Here is a 20,996-nt window from a genome sequence, read left to right as displayed (position 1 = left end):
TAAAAAAATCAAAGTCAAACAACATTATTTTTTTATTATTTTTTTAATGTTTTATTTATTTCTGAGAGAGTGAGAGACAGCGTGAGCAGGGAGGGTCAGAGAGAGAGGGAGACTGAATGTGAAGCAGGCTCCAGGCTCTGAGCTGTCAGCACAGAGCCCAACACAGGGCTCAAACCCACGAACCGTGAGATCATGACCTGAGCCAAAGTCGGACGCTCAACCGACTGAGCCACCCAGGTGCCCATAAACGACGTTATTTTCAAAATGCATTCAGCTAAAACATCCTCCATGGCTTTCCTGAAGGAAACATTTGCTGGAGGAGGGAAAGAAGGATATGATTAAAACCCCAGCAAGCTCATTTATAGTGAAAAATAGAGATTTCTTTTCTTCTACAAGAGTTTTATTGCACTTACCATGTACTAACTGTATGTATGACTTGAGGTGAGAGGTTTTCCTGAGTTCTTAAAATAAGAACCTAACAAGGCACATTTGTCTAACAGAGATAATCATGATCATAGTTAAAATGCAAAATCAAGGCATATATTGAGTTCTGACTATTTGTATACTAATCAGTGTGAGAGGGCTGTAGGAAAACTATTCATCCTTTTAGCCTCAGCCTAAAAGCTTTCCACCTTGAGAAACTTCTGTGAAACCTCCCACAACATTCAAGGCTCCATAAAACACCGTTCCCATCTCTGCTCCAGTTTACCAGCCTGATGCACAATAGTCCAATCGTAGTGCTTCCTGTTCTCAGTCCCAGTAATGCTCACATGTTTTCTTCAAAAAGGTAAGGGAGAAAGGGCAGGAAATGAAGAGGGGCAGTCGGCTTTAGAGTTCTAGCTCGATACATCCACACTCCCACAAGACACCTCAGGCATTGCTGGTGGAAGCACAAACAGCTGCCGCTATAATGCAGACCAGCTAGCAGAGCCTTGTCTGCTTAAACACACACAGACCTCCTGGGGACTTGAGCTTCTGACTATGCAGGAGGAAGATAGGCCAGAATATTCTCATACTGTAGGCAACTAAAACACCGGACAAAACATATGAGCCGCTATTTTCAGACACTGGACCACAGGCATTGAAGGATTGTGATCATTGAACAAAGGGAAACACATGGGTCAAATCTTATGCCTGCCCCAGCTTACTCCCTAGTGGCAGTCACCAGGGTACAGGATATGGGGAGTCCAGAGATCCCACCAAGTCGAGGAGCGAGAGATCATGGCTAAGGGAGGAGAAGGCAGCTAGAATTTGAAGGGCAGAGTCCTGGAAAGAACAGAGGTATGCAAACAAAAGTAAACAAACCTCCAGAAGTCTGCATATGGTCCCCTTGAGTATTTTTAGCTGAATAATAATCTGAGAAAATATATCATGAAACTCCAAGAAGTGAGGCAAGAATAACTTCCCAAGAAAGAATAATAACTAAGGATCTAAAAGATGAACATTTTTCTGCAATGTTCATAATGGGACAGAAATCATCTACATTCCTTCCAGCCAGAGTGGAGAGACCTGGTTGACTGACTATAAGGGCATTCAGTAGGGAACGTTAGTTCCAGAATAAAGGCCACTCTAGACCTGCACTACAAAAGTTTAAAAACAAATCTTAAAATGATCAAACATCAAAAAGTAACTCCAGAAAAAGCCCAATACTCTTTAAAGGAAGACAATGAAATCCAACAGTTACCTGTGTAAAATTAAAAATGTAAAGCACCCAATAAAAATTTATTAGACACGCTAAGAAACAAGAAAAATCCGTAGCCAGGAGAAAAATCAGTGAATAGAAGATCTGGTAGGGATGAGGAAAAAAGTAGAACTTTAAATGGTTTTTAAAAATATTTTAATTATAATTGAAGATAAAAAGGAAAACATGAACAGGATGAAAGTGAAACAAAGGATATAAAGAAGACCTAAATGGAACTTCTATAGAGGAAGAATATAATACATAAAACAAAAAATTCACTGTCTAATAGATTAGACATAGAAGAAAAGATAAGAGAACATGAAGACATAGCAATAGAAACTATTTAAAATGGAAAAAAAAGACAAAATGACTAAGAATAAAATGAACATCGGATAACAAAAAGAAACAAAAGTCAGCCAAACTGGCCAGGAAAAAATCAAGCCTTCACTATTTGCAGGTGACATGATACTCCATGTAGAAAACCTGAAAAACTCCACCAAAAATATAGCTAGAACTAGTGCATGAATTCAGCAAAATCACAGGATATAAAATCAACATACAGAAAACTGTTGCATTTCTATACACCAATAATGAAGCAGCAGAAAAAGAACCAAAGAACTGATTGCAAAACCCACAAGATACCTAAAAATAAGCCTAACCAAAGAGGTAAAAGACCTGTACTCTGACAATCATAGAATGCTGTGCTCGCTTCAGCAGCACATATACTAAAACCATAGAATGCTTCTGAAAGAAATTGAAGAGGACCCAAGGAACTGGAAAAACACTCCATGCTCATGGTTTGGAAGAACAAACATTGTTAATGTCTATAATACCCAAGAAAAAACATTGTTAATGGATCTATACTACCCAAGGAAATCTACATATTTAGTGCAATACCTATTAAAATACCAACAGCATTTTTCACAGAGCTAGAACAAACAATCTTAAAATTCGTATGGAGGCACACAAGATCCCAAATGGCCAAAGCAATACTGAATGAGAAATGCAAAGCTGGAGACATCATGATTCTGGACTTCAAGCTATATTACAAAGCTGTAGTCATCAAGGCAATATGGTACTTGCAAAACAACAGACACAGAGATCAATGGAACAGAATAGAAAACCCAGAAATAGACCCATAACTATATGTTCAACTATCTCCAACAAAGCAGGAAAGAGTATCCAATGGAAAAATGACAGTCTCTTCAACAAATAGTGTTGGGAAAAAGGGACAGCAACATGCAGAAGAATGAAATTGGACCCACAAAGATAAATTCAAAATGGATGAAAGACCTAAAATGTGAGACATAAAACCATCAAAATCATAGAGGAGAAAGCAGACAGCAACCTCTTTGACCTCAGCAGGAGCAACTTCTTACCAGACACATCGCTGGAAGCCAGGGAAACAAAGGCAAAAATGGACTGTTAGGATTTCATCAAGATAAAAAGCTTCTGCACAGCAAAGGAAACACTCAACAACCAAAAGGCAGCCTACAGAATGGGAGAAGATATTTGCAATTGACATATCTAATAAAGGGTTAATATCCAAAATCTACAAAGAACTTATCAAACTCAACACCCAAAACCCAAATAATCCAGCTAAAAAATGGGCAGAAGGCATGAATACACATTTTTCTAAAGAAGACATCCAGATGGCTAACAGACACGTGAAAAGATGCTCCACGTCATCCATCTCATCAGGTTCCAAATCAGAACCGCGATGACATGCCACCTCACACCTGTCAGAATGGCTAAAATTAACAACACGGGAAACAACAGACGTTGGCAAGGGATGTGGAGAAAGGGAAACCCTCTAGTACTGTTGGTGGGGATGCAAACTGCTGCAGCCACTCTGAAAAACAGGACGAAGTTCCTCAAAAAGCTAAAAATAGGCCTACCCCGTGATCCAGCAATTGTGCCAGCAGGTACTTACCCAAAGGACACAAAAAATATATTCAAAGGAGTACATGCGCCCCGATATTTACAGCACCGTTATCAACAGTAGCCAAAGTATGGAGAGAGCCCAAATCTCCATCGACCGATGAATGGATAAAGAAGATGGGATATATGCGCACAATGGACTGTTACTCAGCCATCAAAAAGAATGAAATCTTGCCATTTGCAATGATACAGATGGGGCGAGAGTGTTTATGCTTAGTGAAATAACTCATTCAGAGAAAGACAAATATTGATGAAACCGCAAACCCACACATGTAAGAAAATCACTGAACCGTAGGGAGAATAAACATAGAGAAAGCCACACCAAGGCAAATTATGGTAAATTGTGAAAGAAAGAAAGGAAGAAAGAGAGAGAGAGAAGGAAGGAAGGAAGGAAGGAAGGAAGGAAGGAAGGAAGGAAGGAAGGAAGGAAAGAAAAGGAAGAAAGAGAGGAAGGAAGAGAGAGAGGAAGGAAGGGAGAGAGAAAGAAGGGAGGAAGGAAGGAAAAGAAAGAAAGAGAGAGAGAGGAAGAAAGAAAGAAAGAAAGAAAGAAAGAAAGAAAGAAAGAAAGAAAGAAAGAAAGAAAGAAAGGGAAAAAGCATCCATGCAAAAAGACACATTACATATCAAGGAACACAGATAAGAATGACAGCAGAACTTTGTCAGAAACTGCAAGCCAGAGGTCAAAGGTGTGACATTCTAAAAATGCTGAAATTAACACACACACACACAAGCACCTGGGTAGCTCAGTCAGTTAAGCATCTCACTCTTGCTTTCAGGTCAGGTCATGATCTCATGGTTGTAATACTGAGCCCCATGTTGCGCTATGCACTGAGCGTGGAGCCTGCTTGATATTCTCTCCCTCTCTTTCTGCCCCTCCTCTCTCTCAAAATAAATAAGTAAACATGAAACACACACACACAAACTTTCAAAAGTTGTGTTTTTGAAACAAAAGCTGAGGGAATTTATCACAAGCAAACCTGCACTATGATAAATATTAAATAAAGTAAGGTCTTCATACAAATGGAACATGATACCAGATGAAATATGGATCTACATAAAAGAATGGAGTAAAGAAAGAGTAAACATGTGGCTGAATGTAAAAGATATTTCTCATTTTTAACATTAAAAATATAATCTGTTGAATTTTGCCAAACAAGAATTAATAGCAATCCTTCACAAACTTTTCCCAAAAACGTTGAAGGGCCGTTTCCCAACATATTGTATGAGACTAGTTTTAATCTATACCAAATCTGGACACAGACATCACAAGAAAAGAATGCTATTAACCAAAGTCTCATTAATACAGACACAAAAATTCTCAACAAACTACCAGCAAAGGGTACCATGACTAAGTTGGACTAATCAGAGGAATACAAGTTTGGTTCTATATATTAAAAAAATCAGTCAATCTCACATGCTATGTTAATAGAAAATAAAACAAAAACACATAATCATCTGAATAGATGCAGAAAAAATATTTGGACAAAATCCAACACCCTTTCATGGTAAAAATACAAAGAAACTAGAAATAGGAGGAAACCCCTTAGCCTGAGTTTTTAAAAAAATCTACCAAAAAAATAAAAAAACCCACAACAAATCCTTAGACTTAATGGTCAAAGACTGGATGTTTTGCCCTTAAAATCAGGTTGCACTTGCCACTTTTGTTCAACTTTGTACAGAAAGTTCTAGTCAGTGAAGTTAGTAAAAAAGAAATGGAAGAAAGGAGAGAGGGAGAAAGGAAGAGAGAAAGCAAAATAGAGAGGGATAGAAGGAAGAAGCAGTACTGCATTACAAAAGAAAAAGCCAGATTATCTCAATTTACAGATGACATCATGTTGTATTAGGAACACCCTAGAGAATAGACATGTACATCCACACACCCCCACACACTATTGAAGCTGATAAGTGAGTTCAGCAAGGCTGCAGAATATAAGATCAATTCAGAAAAAGAAATTATATTTCTATATATAAAAATTATTTGGTTTGCAATAAGGAAACTGAAAATGAAATTAAGAAAATAAACTTCATTTACAATAGCATCAATAAGTATAAACTACTTAGGAATAAATTTAACAGAAGTGCAGATTTCTAAACTAAACACTATAAAACATTAAGAGAAATTAAAGAGGGCCTATAAATTTTTTAAAAAATCTATGTTCATGAAAGGAAGACAAAATTGTTAAGATGGCAATAGCCTCCAAATTGATAGACAGATTCAATGCATCCCTTATCAAAATCCCAGAAGGTTTTTTGAAGATACTGGCAAGCTGATCTTAACATTAATAAATATGTTGTAGATACCCAAGACCACCCTCAGATTTGATGATTCACTAGGGAGACTCACTGGACAGAGCATAGCGAGGTACTCATGGTTATGATTTATTACAATAAAAAGATACAGAATAAAATTAGCAAAGGGAATAGTCAACACAGGGCAAAATGAGGGAAGAGTCCTCTACCAGTGAAGTTGCATGGGATGTGTTTAATTCCCCAGCAATAAGTTGTGACAACATGTGTGAAATGTTCACAGGGAAGCTCATTAGGCTGTTGTTGTGCCCGAATCACGAGTCCCCAGAGACCACCAAGGAGCCGGCACCGATGCGAGTACAAAAGGGTCTTTATTACACGCTCGAGCAGGGCCTCACCCGCCTACCGGTGTGTGGCAGCAGGGTGAAGCCCCGAACAATAGCGAGCAGGGTTTGTAAGGGGTCAGGGACGGGGTGTTACAGTGCACAGGTTGTATGTACAGCATCATCACATAAGCACCAATCACAGTTGTCCTGCAGCACCCATGGTAACAGCTTTGACCATTCAGTATCCGTGAGGCGTCCGTTACTTTTGGCGGGACCCAATCATGACCTCTGAGGATCCTTTGAAAATGCCCAGTTATGAGGTGAGTTCAAAGGGCCCACGTGGGGTTCAGGCAAGCGGTGAGTGATCGGCTAGTTTGTACGGAATAACTGTCTACAGTTCCCAGCCTTGACTCAGACCCCAGGAATGTTTTTTGATTGGCTGGTCCGAGGATGGCTTTAGCCTTGAGCAGTCTGAGGCTTTTCCTGGACCTGGGGCTGCGTGCAGCCCGAGGTCGCTCTTAATGGAGGCCTTAATTTCAGGCTCCTCACCGTCAGTGCCCAGGGTTTTACTGGGGTACTCTGTGTGGTATGCAGGCACCCTCTGACTAGCATGTACCAAAACTTCAGACCCCCAGAAGGAAAGCAGGTGTTCACAAAAACCCACACTGTTTATATAAACAGTTAAAGCATAATGAGCCGCTTTTATTAGAAACAAAATTTTCAGGCTGTTGCAGGATTCTCACACAGAGTCGTAGTCATCCACTCATCCGCTGGTCGGCGGGGTTTCTTCAGGTTCTCCTGACAGTACGGGCTGTGTAACCTCTGGCCGGTATTTGGAGGCAGCCGTGAGGCGAGCCAGGATTACTTTACAGCTCTCTTCAGTACAGACTTTCAGCCAAGGAGGCCGGGACAGGACCAGGTCTTGCCAACAGTCAATATAAGGAGATTGGTCAGGGTGGCCTGGGTCCCCTGCAATGACCCTGAACCCTCGGCCAACTAGTTCCTTATCAAGTGAGCCCTCAGAGGGCCAGCCCACCCCAAAGGATGCCAGTCAATTTCACAGAATATCCGGAGCTTTTCAGGAGTTAATTTTACACCATAATTTCCTGAATATCCCTTTTTGAAATTCCTCAACACACACTCTAGGGGAGTCAGTTTACTCTGCTTTCCATCCATTTCCTCCCCCTAACAGACGACGTTCACGCACAAGAAGGGGAAGATCAGGGAAGGAGGGGGACCAGGTTGGAAAGGACGCACACCTGCTTTGTCCGTTTCCAGCCGCTCTCCTCTCGGAGATATTTCAGGCTCCTCTTAGCATTGGCGGGTTCAGTTTCAATCCCTGACCCGGATCAGACTCCCGAGGAAGTCTGACACCGCCGTAAGCCGTATGAGGTCGCCACGGAACCGCGGATCGGGACTCAACACTCGCTTCGGCCCTTGGTCAGGTCGGAACCTTCCCGTTGTCCGTCTCAGTCACACACATTCACACAACGACTCCAGCCCATCGCCCTACATCCAGGGCCTTCAAATCTCAGCCTTGTTCCTCTTCCCTTGTGGACTTACTAGTGCAACTCTGGGAGGTGATCAGGCTCCCCTTCTGCCTCTTAGGGGCAGGTCCACCAAAATGAATCCTTGTTCTTACCAGTCAGATGGGCGACGCTCCTGAAGCTGGTTCCTGGGCCTCGGGTTCCGTTAGCGCACACAGGGCCCTCGCCCCGGCTCGTCTGGATAGGCTAGTCCCCTACGGATCAAGAGGTCCGCTGGCGCCAGGTGAGGTCGCTTTTTTTGGCGCTCCGAGGCTCTTACCCTGGTGGCAAGGGAGGTGGCAGGGTACCGTCTCCGAGTCCCGGGCGAGCCCCCAGGCAATGTTGCAGGATTCTCGCTCAGAGAGTCGTGACACCGAGACTTTTCTTTATAGGAAACAACTTTATTTGTGCCGTCACCACTCAGTTGGGTTCGTACCCAAAAGAACTGAGCGGCCCACATCACACAGCAGTTTTTTTTAATACATTTTCTATTTCTTTGTCTCCCATATATGGTAACACACATAAGCATGCAGTCTGATTAAGTTGTCTCAGTTTACAAGAACACGGGGGATGTAGGCAGCTGGGCGCATATCTAGGTGACCTGGAAGTCTTCTCTCCTCTCTTTTTCATTTTTTTCTCTCTCCTTAGGGAGGGGTTCCTACCACAAGGCAAGAGCCAACCTTGTAGGAAGGTCTTTTTAAAACATAAACCCACTCTATTACTCTTTTCTGCATAGCAAGTGACCCAAAATAGTCAAAACAATCTTGAATAAAGAACAAATTTGGAGGACTCCTATTTCCTGATTTCAAAACCTATTTTAAAGCTACAATAATTTTAAAAAAATGTATAGTGCTGTTGCAAAGATAGACATATCAATGGAATGGAATTAAGTGTACGGAAATAAATCCTTACATTTATGGTCCATTGATTTTCAACAAGGATAACAAGACCATTCAATGGGGGATGTACCATCTTTTCAACAAATCGTGCTGAGACAATTGGATATATACATGCAAAAGGCCCCTACTTCACACCATATATAAAAATTAACCCAAAATAAATCTTAGAACTAAATGTAAGAGATAAAAGTACATAACAATTAGAAGAAAAAAAATAGGAGTAAGTCTCTATGACCTGCCGGAGTTCAGCTCCGACCGGGTCTAGGGATCTCTGAAGGATGGACAGTGTCAGTGCGGGAGGGATGAGAGAGGCTCGATATCCTTACTGGTCACCAGCCAGGCCTCTCTGCACTGAGACTCAACTTTATTTTATGATTTAGTGTTGGGGGGTGGGGTGGGGACAGCATAGAAGTGGCATTCTGATGATAAATCCTTTTGTCAGTAAAAACTTTCCAGAACATTGATATGCAAAAGAATGGGGAACAGCCCAGAAGTGGCATTCTGATGATAAATCCCTTGGTCAGTAAAGATTCTCCAGAACATTGATATGCAAAAGGCTGGGGAACAGCTCAGAGGCGGCATGTGAGCAGGGGTCACCAGCCCACTCTTCACTTAATGGGAGGTATTAAGAAAAACAGGTCTTTCAGGAATGCAATGTTGCTCCCATAACCACAAAAGAAGTTCCTTTAGTAAGTTCCTTCACAAAGTGCAATCAGTGTATCAAAGCCAGAATGAGTCACACCTAATACCAATTAACTAGGTGACTTGAGGGGTCGGTACTCAAGCCGAAATAATTGGGTGTGGGTGGATATCGGGATCGCCATCTGACGGTAAGAGTCAGTGCAACTTACCTTAACCTCATAAGGAGTTCTTACTCAACCTATGAGTTCAGAAACCGGCTCCCAACCATGACCTTTGGTTAGACAATGGCTTCTTAGATACAATACCAAAGGCACAAGCAAAACAATAGGTTGACTAGAGCTCCTCAAAATTAAAAAGTGTTTCAAAGGACACTCTCAAGAAAATGAAAAGGCAACCCACAGAGAGGGAAAAATATTTGTAAATCATATACAGATAAGGGGCTTGTATCCAGAAGAACTGTTGCAACTCAATGGTAAAAACACAGATAACTCAATTTAAAAATGGGTAAAGGATCTGGCCAGATATTTGTCCAAAGAATATACAAATGGATAAAGAAGCTCATAAAAAGATGTTCACATCATTAAGTAAATGAAAACCAAAACCACAATGAGATACCACTTCCCACCTCTTGGGATGGCTTATAAAAATAAAAACAAAAACAAAATAGCAAGTGTTGGTGAATGTATGGAGGGAATGGAACACTTATGCACTTCTGGTGAGAATGTAAAATGGTGCAGCCACTGTGGAAAACAAAAAAATCAAACATATAATTGCCATATGACCCAGCAATTCTACTTCTAGGTATATACCCTCACGGAATTGAACATAGGAACTCAAAACAGATGCTTCTATACCAACATTCACATCATTGTTCAACATAGTGAAAAGATAAAAACAAGCCAAATGTCCATCAACAGATGAATGGATAAACAAAATGTGATCTATACATACAGTAGAATTATAATTCAGCCTTAATAAAATGAAATTCTATAGATTTTACAACATGGATGTATCTTAAAAACATTATAACAAGTGAAATAAGCCAAACACAAAAGTACAAATATTGTATGCTCCCACTTACATGAGATACATAGAATTGTTGTGCCCGATTCGCGAGTCCCCAGAGATCCCCCAAGGAGCCGACACCAATGCAAGTACAAGAGGGTCTTTATTACAAGCTCGAGCAGGGGCTCACCCGCCTACCGGCGCAGTGGCAGCAGGGTGAAGCCCCGAACAATGGCGAGCAGGGTTTGTAAGGGGTCAGGGACGGGGTGTTACAGGGCACACGTTGTACGTGTAGCATCATCACATAAGCACCAATCACAGTTGTCCTGCAGCACCCATGGTAACAGCTTTGACCATTCAGTATCCGTGAGGCGTCCGTTACTTTTGGCGGGACCCAATCATGACCTCTGAGGATCCTTTGAAAATGTCCATTTATGAGGTGAGTTCAAAGGGCCTACGTGGGGTTTAGGCAAGCGGTGAGTGATTGGCTAGTTTGTACTGATTAACTTTCTTCAGTTCCCAGCCCTGACTCAGACCCCAGGAATGTTACCCATTTCTTTTGACTGGCTGATCCGAGGGTGGGCCTGAGGGTGGCTTCAGCTGAAGCTTTTCCTGGAACTGGGCTGCGTGCAGCCCGAGGTCGCTCTTAATGGAGGCCTTAATTTCAGGCTCCTCAGGATAAACAAATTAATAGACAGAAAGCATAAAAAAGGCTACCAGGAACTGGAGGAAGCAGGAATAGGGAGTAATTGTGAAATGGGTACAAGTTTCTGTTTGGGGTGATGAGCAAGTTCTAGACATGGGTAGTGCTGATGGTTATACAGCACTGTGAGTATAATTAATGCCTCTGAATTGTACAACTGTAATGGCTAAAATGGCAAATTTTAGGTTATGTATATTTTACCACAATAGAAAAAAAGGCACAAAGAAATACTACTTCACATCTAGTAGGATGGCTCTAATAAAAAGGACAGACAATAACAAATGTTGGTGAGGATGTGAAGAATTCGATCCTTCATACATTGCTGATTGGAACATAAAATGATGTAGTTGTGGAAGCGGTTTGACAGTTACTTAAAATATTAAAAATAGACTTAATGTATGATGTAGCAATTCCACTTCTACTTATATACCCAGGACAACTGAAAACATACTTCTACATAAAAACTTGCACATGAATGTTCATAGCGTTACTTATAATAGCTAAAAAGTAGAAACAACTCACATTCTATAAAATGATTAATGAATAAATAAAATGTGGGAGATCCATTCAATGGGATACTGTTTAACAATAAAAAGGAGTACTGACGCATGCTATAGTATGCATGAATTTTGAACACATGCTAAGTGAAAGGATCCAGTCATAAAAGACAACATATCATGTAATTCATTTATACAAAAATTCCAGAGTAGGCAAAACTATAGGGACCAAAACAGGAGTAGAGGTTACCAAGGGTGGAGCAATGGGCAGTGCCTGTAAGTAGATACACGGTTTCTTTATGCGGTGATGAAAAAGTTCTAAAATTTATTACAGTGATGGTTGCATAATTCAGAAGTGTACTAAAAACAACTGAATTGCACACTTCAAATGGATAAATTGCATCTCAATAAAGCTGTTTTTTTCTTTTTAAGATAATCTATTCTTCTTCAGTCCTAATAGTTTATTTCTGGTTTTGTTTCCCTTGCCTAGGAGACATATTGAGCAGGCTGTTGCTATGACCAATGTCAAAGAATTTACCACCTGAACTCTCTTCTAGGATTTTTATGGTTTCAGGTCTCACATTTAAGTCTTTAATCCATTTTGAATTATTTTTGTGTATGGTGCAAGAAAGTGGCCCAGCTTCTTTTCTTTTCTTTTATCCTTTCTTTCTTTCTTTCTTCCTTTCTTTCTTTCTTTCTTTCTTTCTCTCTCTCTCTCTCTCTCTCTTTCTTTCTTCCCTTTCTTTCGCATGTAGCTCTCCTTTTTTCCAGCAGCATTTATTGAACACTTTTTTTTTCATTCTTTATTTTTGCTTCCTTTGTTGAGGATTAAGAGATTAATTGACCATATAATCATGAGTTTATTTCTGGGCTATCTTGTTCTATTGGCCTCTGTGTCTATTTTTGTGCCAGTACCATACTGTTTTGATTATGACAGCTTTGTAGTATAACTTGAAATTTGGAATTGTGATATCTTCAGCTTTCTTTTTCTTTTTCAAGATTGCTTTGGTTATTCAGAGTCTTTTGTGGTTCCATGAAAATTTTAGGATTGTTTGTTCTAGTTCTGTGAATAATGCTATAGGTATTTTGATAGGGATTGTATTAAATCTATAGATTGCTTTGGATAGTAGGACATTATAACAATATTTGTTCTTCCAATCCACAGCATGGAATAGCTTTCCATTTATTTGTGTCATCTTCAAAGTATTTCATTAATGTTTTATAGTTTTCAGAGTACAGATCCTTCACTACTTTGGTTAGGTTTATTCCTACGTATTTTATTATGTTGGGTGACATGGTAAATTGGATTATTTTATGAGTTGCTCCTTCTGATGCTTCATTATTAGGGTATAGAAATGTGACAGATTTCGGGGTGCCTGAGTTAAGCATCCGACTTTAGCTCAGGTCATGATATCACGGTTCGTGGATTTGAGCCCCGCATCAGGCTCTGTGCTGACAGATAGCTCAGAGCCTGGAGCCTGTTTCAGATTCTGTATCTCCCTCTCTCTCTGACCCTCCCCTGCTCAAGCTGTCTTTCTCTCTCAGAAATAAATAAAACATTTTAAAAAATTTAGAAATGTGACAGATTTCTGTACATTGATTTTTGTATCCTGCCACCTTACTAAATTCATTTATCAGTTCTAGTAGATTTTTGGTAGAGTCTTTGGGATTTCTATGTATAATATCATGTCATCTTCATATAGTGAAAGTTTTACTTCTACCTTACCAATTTGGATGCCTTTTATTCCCTTTTCTTTTCTGATTGCTATAGCAAAATTAAAAGCTTTGGCATACCAAAAGAAACGATAACAAAACTAAAGGGCAACCTGTACTGAATGGGAGAAGATATTTGCAAATGACATATCCAATAAAGGGCTAGTATCCAAAATATATAAAGAACTGATGCAATTCAATAGCCAGAAACAAATAATCCAATTTTAAAATGGACATAAGACATAAACAGACATCTCTTTTTTTCTTTTCAAATTTTAACTTAAATTCCAGTTAGTTAAGATATAGTGTAATATTGGTTTCAGGAGATAATTTAGTGATTCATCACTTACATGTAACATACAGTGCTCATCATAACAAGTGCCCTCCTTAATACCCATCACCCAGTTAGTCCATCCCCCCACCTCCCTCCATCAATCCTGAGTTTGCTCTCTATAGTTAAGAGTCTCTTACTGTTTGCTCCCCTCTCTCTTTTTTCCCCATTTCCCCTATGTTCATCTGTTTTGTTTCTTAAATTCCACACGAGTGGAATCATATGATATTTGTCTTTCTCTGACTTAGCTTCGCTTAGCATAATACACTCTAGTTCCATTCATATCATTGCAAATGGCAAGATTTCATTCTTTTTGATGGCTGAGTAACAGTCCATTGTGCGCATATATCCCATCTTCTTTATCCATTCATCGGTCGATGGAGATTTGGGCTCTCTCCATACTTTGGCTACTGTTGATAACGGTGCTGTAAATATCGGGGCGCATGTACTCCTTTGAATATATTTTTTGTGTCCTTTGGGTAAGTACCTGCTGGCACAATTGCTGGATCATGGGGTAGGCCTATTTTTAGCTTTTTGAGGAACTTCGTCCTGTTTTTCAGAGTGGCTGCAGCAGTTTGCATCCCCACCAACAGTACTAGAGGGTTTCCCTTTCTCCACATCCCTTGCCAACGTCTGTTGTTTCCCGTGTTGTTAATTTTAGCCATTCTGACAGGTGTGAGGTGGCATGTCATCGCGGTTCTGATTTGGAACCTGATGAGATGGATGACGTGGAGCATCTTTTCACGTGTCTGTTAGCCATCTGGATGTCTTCTTTAGAAAAATGTGTATTCATGCCTTCTGCCCATTTTTTAGCTGGATTATTTGGGTTTTGGGTGTTGAGTTTGATAAGTTCTTTGTAGATTTTGGATATTAACCCTTTATTAGATATGTCAATTGCAAATATCTTCTCCCATTCTGTAGGCTGCCTTTTGGTTGTTGAGTGTTTCCTTTGCTGTGCAGAAGCTTTTTATCTTGATGAAATCCTAACAGTCCATTTTTGCCTTTGTTTCCCTGGCTTCCAGCGATGTGTCTGGTAAGAAGTTGCTCCTGCTGAGGTCAAAGAGGTTGCTGCCTGCTGTACAGACATTTCTCCTAAGTTAAAACCAACAGGCAACAAGTGCTGGCTGGTACGTGGAGAAAAAGCAACCCTCTTGCACTGCTGGTGCTGCTGCAAACTGGTGCAGCCACTGTGGAAAACAGTATGGAACTTCCTCAAAAATTTAAAAATGCAGCTACCCTATGATCCAGTAATTGCAGTACTTTGTATTTATCCAAAGAATATGAAAACACTAATTCAAAAGGATATATGCACCCCAGTGTTTATTGCAGCATTATTTACAATAGCCAAGTTATGGATGTAGCCCAAGTGTCCATTAATAGATGAATAGATAAAGAAGATATTCAGCCATAGGAAAGAATAAAATCTTGCCATTTGCAACAACATGGATGGATCTAGAGGGTATAACGCTAAGCGACGTAAGTCAGTCAGAGAAAAACAAATCACATGATTTCAGTCATATGTGGAACTTAAGAAACAAAACAAGTGAATGAAGGAAAAAAGAGACAAATCATAAAACAGACTCAAACATAGAGAACAAACTGATGGTTACCAGAGGGGAGGTCGGTGGGGGAATGCGTGAAACAGGTAAAAGGGATTAAGAGTATGCTTATCTTGATGAGCACTGAGTAATAATGTATAGAATTGTTGAATCACTATGTTGTTCACGAAACTAACACTGTATGTCAACTACACTGGAATTTAAATAAAAAATTTAAAAATTAATAAAAGATTATCTAAAGCAAAAATAATAGCAGCATATTGTAGAGTATATTTCATTCTTAGAATTAAAACCTATGACAACAATAACGTGAAGCATGGAATGGGAAAATTGAAATATGCTGTGTAAAGTTCTTATATTTTAAATAAAATGGTATAATATTATTTGCATGTAGACTGTGATAAGGTAAAGATATAACTTGTAAACCCCAAAGCCACCACTAAGTACATAAAACAAAGAGGTATAGCTAATAAGTCAATAATGGCTATGAAATGGATTCATAAAATTTCTCAATCTGAAAGAAGACTGAAAAGAAAAATGAAGGGACGAAAAACAGATGGAATAAATAGAAAAGAGAAAAATGATAGGTTTAAATTCGACATTACTGATAATTATATTAACAACTAAATACTTCCAGTTAAAGGCAGAAATTGTCGACTGAATAATAAAGTAAGCCCCTACAGTATGTCACCTACATGACACTTTAAAAATAAATGGGGGAGCCTGGGTGGCTCAGTTCATTAAGTGTCTGACTCTTGATTTTGGCTAAGGTCATGATCTCATGATTCGTGAGATCGAGTCCAGAGTCGGGCTCTGTACTGACAGCGCAGGGCCTGCTTGGGATTCTCTTTCTTCCTATTTCTCTGCTTCTCTCTTCCTCTCTCTCAAAATAAATAAATAAACTCAAAAAATAAAATAAAAATAAGGATGAACATAGATTTTAAAAAGTATAAGAATGGGGCGCCTGGGTGGCTTAGTCGGTTAAGCGTCCGACTTCCGCTTAGGTCATGATCTTGCGGTTCGTGGGTTCGAGCCCCGCGTCGGGCTCTGTGCTGACTGCCAGCTCAGAGCCTCGAGCCTGTTTCAGTCTGTGACTCCCTCTCTCTCTGACCCTCCCCTGCTCATGCTGTCTCTCTCTCTCTCTCTCCTAGAAATAAATAAAACATTTTTTAAAAAACTATAAGAATGGAGAAAGATATGCACATTCGAGTAATTTAAGTGGATATATTAATATCAAAGTACACTTCAGAAAAAGGAATAGGCCAAAGACAAAAAGAGACCTTACATATTGGAAAAGGGATTGATTCATCAGGAAGACATAATGCTAACTGTAAATGTACTCAATTACAGATTTTTAAAATAGCTGAAGCAGAAACTGACAGAACTGAAAAGACAAACCAGAAAATTTTAAAATTAGAAATTTCAATATTATATCAGCAAATAATAGAGCAAGTAGACTCTCTCCAAAAAAAGTCATACAAATAATAAGATTTAAATAATATTTATCCTAATTGTCAATTATAGAACAGTTGAAGACTTCATCACTCCTCTCTCAGTGATTGATAGAACATTTAGAGAATAGTAATTAGTTAAGATTTATAAGATACAGTAAAGATACAAAAATATTAAAGTGTCTTTCAAAACAGACACAGTAAATTTGACTGACTTGATATTTATAGATCATTCCACTCAACAAAAGCAGAATACATATTATTTTTGAGTGCACACAGAGTACTTACCAAGATAGACCATATTCATAGCCATAAAACAAGCTTCAGTACCTTTAAAAGGATTGAAATTATATAAAGTTGTTCCTTGATCACAGTGGAAATCACTAAAAATTAATAATAGGAATCTATATGAGAAAATCCTCAAATATTTGGAAACCAGGCACAACTGTGGTCAAATACCATGAGTCAAAGAAGAAATCACTAGGGAAATTAGAAAATATTTTTGAACTAATTGAAAAAGAACACCTCACATTTGCTAACATTAGCTAACACAGTGTTTAAAGAAAAGTGAATAACACTAAATGCTTATCCATGAAAAAAAGAAAAATTTCAAATCAGTGATCTAAGTTTAAGAAACTAGGAAAATAAGAGCAAGTTAAAGCTAAAATAACCTTTAGAAAGGAATAATGAAGAAGAGTAGATATTAATAAAATAGGAAATGAAAAAAAAGAGAATATGAATAAAACCCAAAGCTGCTTCTTTGAAAAAAATTAATACAGCTGATAAACCTCTAGCCCAGAGACGGCTAACATTTTCTATAAAGGGCCAGATAATAAATATTTTACACTTTGTGAGCCTTTCAATCTACCCAACTTGAAACTACTGAACTCTGCCATTATAGTATGAAAGCAGGTATAGACGATATATAAACATATGAGTGTGGCTCTACTCTAATACATTTTATTTACAAAAAAAAAAAAAAAAAGCTGTAAGACAGACCTAGTACAACAGTTAAAGTTTGCTCATCTTTACTCTAGCCAGACTGACTTGAGGAGAGACAGACAGACAGAACACAAATTACCAAAATCAGGAGTGAAAAAGGGACATCACTACAGCTTGTGCACACTCTGTGATCAGCCATTCACCCCGGAGCACTACCTACCTGCCCCACAACCCTGTCCACGCAGGCCAGAATGCAGAAATCACGTGCCTTCAGTGTTGACATCCATTTATTGAGGACTAATTTATGCTAACAGGCAAAACCGAGATCTCTGCCCTCCTGGACTTATCTTCTAATCAGGAAGATGGAGACTAAACAGTGTGTGGATTACTTTATATGCTAGAAGAATTGTGAGGCCAAGAGGAAAATAGGACAAGGGAAGGAGAGTGGGAGTGCTGGGAGTTTTAAATGATGTAAGATCCAGGAAGGCCTCATGGAGGAAGTAGCACTTGAACAATCCAAGCCAAGGAGAAGAATGTTCCAGGCAGAGGGAACAGCCAAGGCACAGGCTCTGAGGCAGAGCCATCCCTGGCACATTTGAGGAACAGCAAAGGCCAAAATGGCTAAAGCAGAGTGAAGAAAGGAGAGGCAAAGACAGAGATCAGACCGGACCAGGGAGGCCACAGTATAGAACCTTACGGTCTACGGTGCAGATTTGGGGTGGGAAGCCCAGTGGTAGAGGGGTTGTGAACACTGCAGGGATAAGCACCGTGAAAAAGACGAAAGACACCACCAAAAAATTAAAGTGCAATAGAGGAGTCACTCCATGACCCGGGCCTTTCAGGCCTAGCGTTAGGGAGGGGCTGGCAAGACTTCTCTTGCCTTCTCCTTGCACAAGGAAACGCATTCTAGAGAGCTGAGAACACCTACCTGCCCGGTCTCCATTCCTCCGCACGCCATCAGGATCACCGAGACAAGAAGGGTGAGGGGAGAAGGAGTGACTTGGGGATAGGGAGAACAAGGCCCAGGGAGGACTCCGAACGTCAGCTCCCCGTCCCCCGGAGCCAACCTTGACCCCAAACTCTCAGGCCAGGCGCCAGAAGTCTAGCAAGGTGTGAGGCAGGGGTCCTTGCGAGGCCGTGTAGGCCTGACTTCCGGTCTGTGCCCTGACAGAGGCGAAGTTCGCCACCCAGACCCTGCTGTCACCCCCACCATGCCCACCCTGTCCCCGACTCCCAGCCTGCCTCGCAGAAGCTGACTTCGATGCAGTCGCCGTCTCTCTCCTCCTGGAGCAGGGAGAGGACCATTCGCGTCTGGTCACCGGCCAGTGGGAGAGATGAGCAAAGTGCTTTGGGGTGACGGTGGCGTCAGGCCCCTGGCAGCCCCCTGGATGAAAGCCGGCAGGGGTGCAGCTGGGCGCACTCGCGAGCCGCTCAGGAGAGATGCCGCCGCGGCGCCGCCTCGGTGGCTCAGGTCGTCGCGCCTCCTGCTCTCGGTTGCAGCTCAGGTCCTGGCCTCCCAGGTTAGCGGGTTCCAGTGTGCTGGAGGCGGGCGCCGCCAGGGCCAGGGTCCCTGAAGCACGGGCGTGTCGGCGAGGGAGAGAGAGAGAGAGACAGAGAGAGAGACAGAGAGACAGAGAGCGAGCGCCCGGAGATTCCGAGCACCAGGCAGGCATCTCCGTCCTGTCGGTGTTGGTGTCTTTATTTAAACGTTCAACAACAGTATGAGGGCAGAGAAAAGGAATTTCTTACAATGAGAGGCCTTTTGTGATACCAATTGCAGAACTATCCCAGTCATGGTGAATTTACGACCAAGGAAATACCAGATGCTCTTAGTGAAAAACAGGATAACGTATCGGTTAAGTTGTATATACATCAGCTAGGAGTCATTCCGTCTGGCTCTCAAGAGGATGAATGTTTCTGAATTGGTTTGTTTTTGGAAACCAGCAAGGGGGCCCTGTATGTATCCGTCTTTGCACCTGGGTTTATGTTTTAATTACTCTTATCTGCCCTCATCCCAGCTGCCAGTGCACGGGAGGGTGTTTGTGGAGTGTAGGCCTTGAGGAAGGGACTGCCGTACATCACCAGTTGGTAACTATAAATTAGGTTCTTCTGACATGGGGCCGGGCTCCATTGTAACTCGTGTGTTCTTAACTCCCTTTATGATCTAAGCCTTGGGTCCGCAAGGCCCATAGGAAGAGCCTTTGACAGTCACCCACAGAGCTTTCAGCTAACCTCTCTTTTGTAAAGGCAGGAATATGCTTTTCCTTATGAGGTATCTGTACTCAGAATATGGGTCTGACACGGAATACTGTGAGGCCTGGGCAATCCCACGTGGCTTATTTCCAACACGGGCCAGTAGTAGCAGAAGGAGACCCCAGTTTTCCTTTCTCATGGCAGGAGCTGCAAACACTGCCATTTCCGTGCTGTGACTGCCACCCAGAGAGGCCGGTGGGGCTCCCACAGGCGGCAGCGCGGAGCCTGCTGGGGACTCTCTCTCTCTCTCTGTCCTTCCTCTGACGAAAGAGAGAAACGCAGCCTCTCAAGGGTCTGGGGCAGGGTGACGGCTGCTCTGGGAGCGAAGCGGGGTGGGCGGCGCGGCGCCCCTGGGGCTGCGGTGGGGGGAGGGGCGGGCGCGGCGCCCCGGGGGCTGCGATGGGGGAGGGGCGGGCGCGGCGCCCCGGGGGTTCCTGTTGGGTGAGTCTGGCTCACGAGGCGGCACAGCTTTGGAGCGGGTTTTCCCGGCCGCCCGCCGGGCCGGGCGGCGCACACGGGCGCGGCCCTACGAGTGGCGAAGCGGGCCTGGCGGGTTTTCCCGGCCGCCCGCCGGGCCGGGCGGCGCACACGGGCGCGGCCCTCCGTGTGGCGAAGCGGGCCTGGAGGTCCTGGTCGGGAGGCGCCCCAGCTGGGCCAGGGGAGGCAGGGGGGAAAGAGGGTCCAGATCAGAGTTCTGGGGCACAGAGTCGCGCCGTGGCTGTCAGCTCTCGCAGGGTCCCCCCGCCCGCCCGCCGAGGGCCCTCCGCTCAGCGTCCGGGCCGCGGCTCCGACGCAGAGGGCTGGCCGGCCCGGACGGGCGGCTGGACGCGGGGCGGCTGCGGAGGTCCCACCTCCGACCTCGCGACCCAGTGGAAGCGCCCGGAGGTCCGGAGCTCGCCGCGCAGGCCCGCGGGCTCCCGCTCCCCGCCGCGGCCGGGCGCCCGGTCCCCCGCGGCCGCCGGCGGCGGGACTGAGCGCGCGTGGGGCCTGTGGGTGACCCCGCGCCCTCCCGCGGCCGCTTCCCCTCGTTTGGAACCCGGACCCACGCCCGAGGCCAGGCTTCCTCCACGTGGATAGACGGCCATTCGTTCTCGCCGGGCCTCCGCTGTCGGACGGCCTCCCCGAGACGCAGACGGGGCTCCGAGCGGGAGTGGTGCTGCGGTCGTGAGGGGACGCTGTCGCCGAGAGCGCGCTGCCACCCCTGCGTCGAGGACCTCGAGTTGGGGGCGTCCCTAGCCGTGCGCTCCGGCGGGGCGGGGCCGAGAGAGGTCGCAGCAGGT

The 20,996-nt window shown here is 42.7% G+C and overlaps 1 protein-coding gene across 1 annotated transcript in view; it reads right to left on the bottom strand.

The window, feature by feature from the left end:
• PTPN18 (protein tyrosine phosphatase non-receptor type 18) overlaps positions 1-20,996 on the bottom strand; it is a 30,643-nt gene that overhangs the window by 3,449 nt on the left and 6,198 nt on the right. The window contains 5 exon segments of the mRNA XM_039256935.1: positions 18,392-18,431; positions 18,532-18,633; positions 18,713-18,774; positions 20,173-20,365; positions 20,575-20,686. Of these exon segments, the coding sequence (XP_039112866.1) occupies positions 18,392-18,431; positions 18,532-18,633; positions 18,713-18,774; positions 20,173-20,365; positions 20,575-20,686 (509 nt within the window).

This window comes from Hyaena hyaena, unplaced genomic scaffold, assembly GCF_003009895.1.
Source record: "Hyaena hyaena isolate Hyena2069 unplaced genomic scaffold, ASM300989v1 scaffold_602, whole genome shotgun sequence".
Taxonomy (NCBI): domain Eukaryota; kingdom Metazoa; phylum Chordata; class Mammalia; order Carnivora; family Hyaenidae; genus Hyaena; species Hyaena hyaena.
The sequence above is the reverse complement of the archived record's forward strand: the minus strand, read 5'-3'. Positions and strand labels throughout refer to the sequence as shown.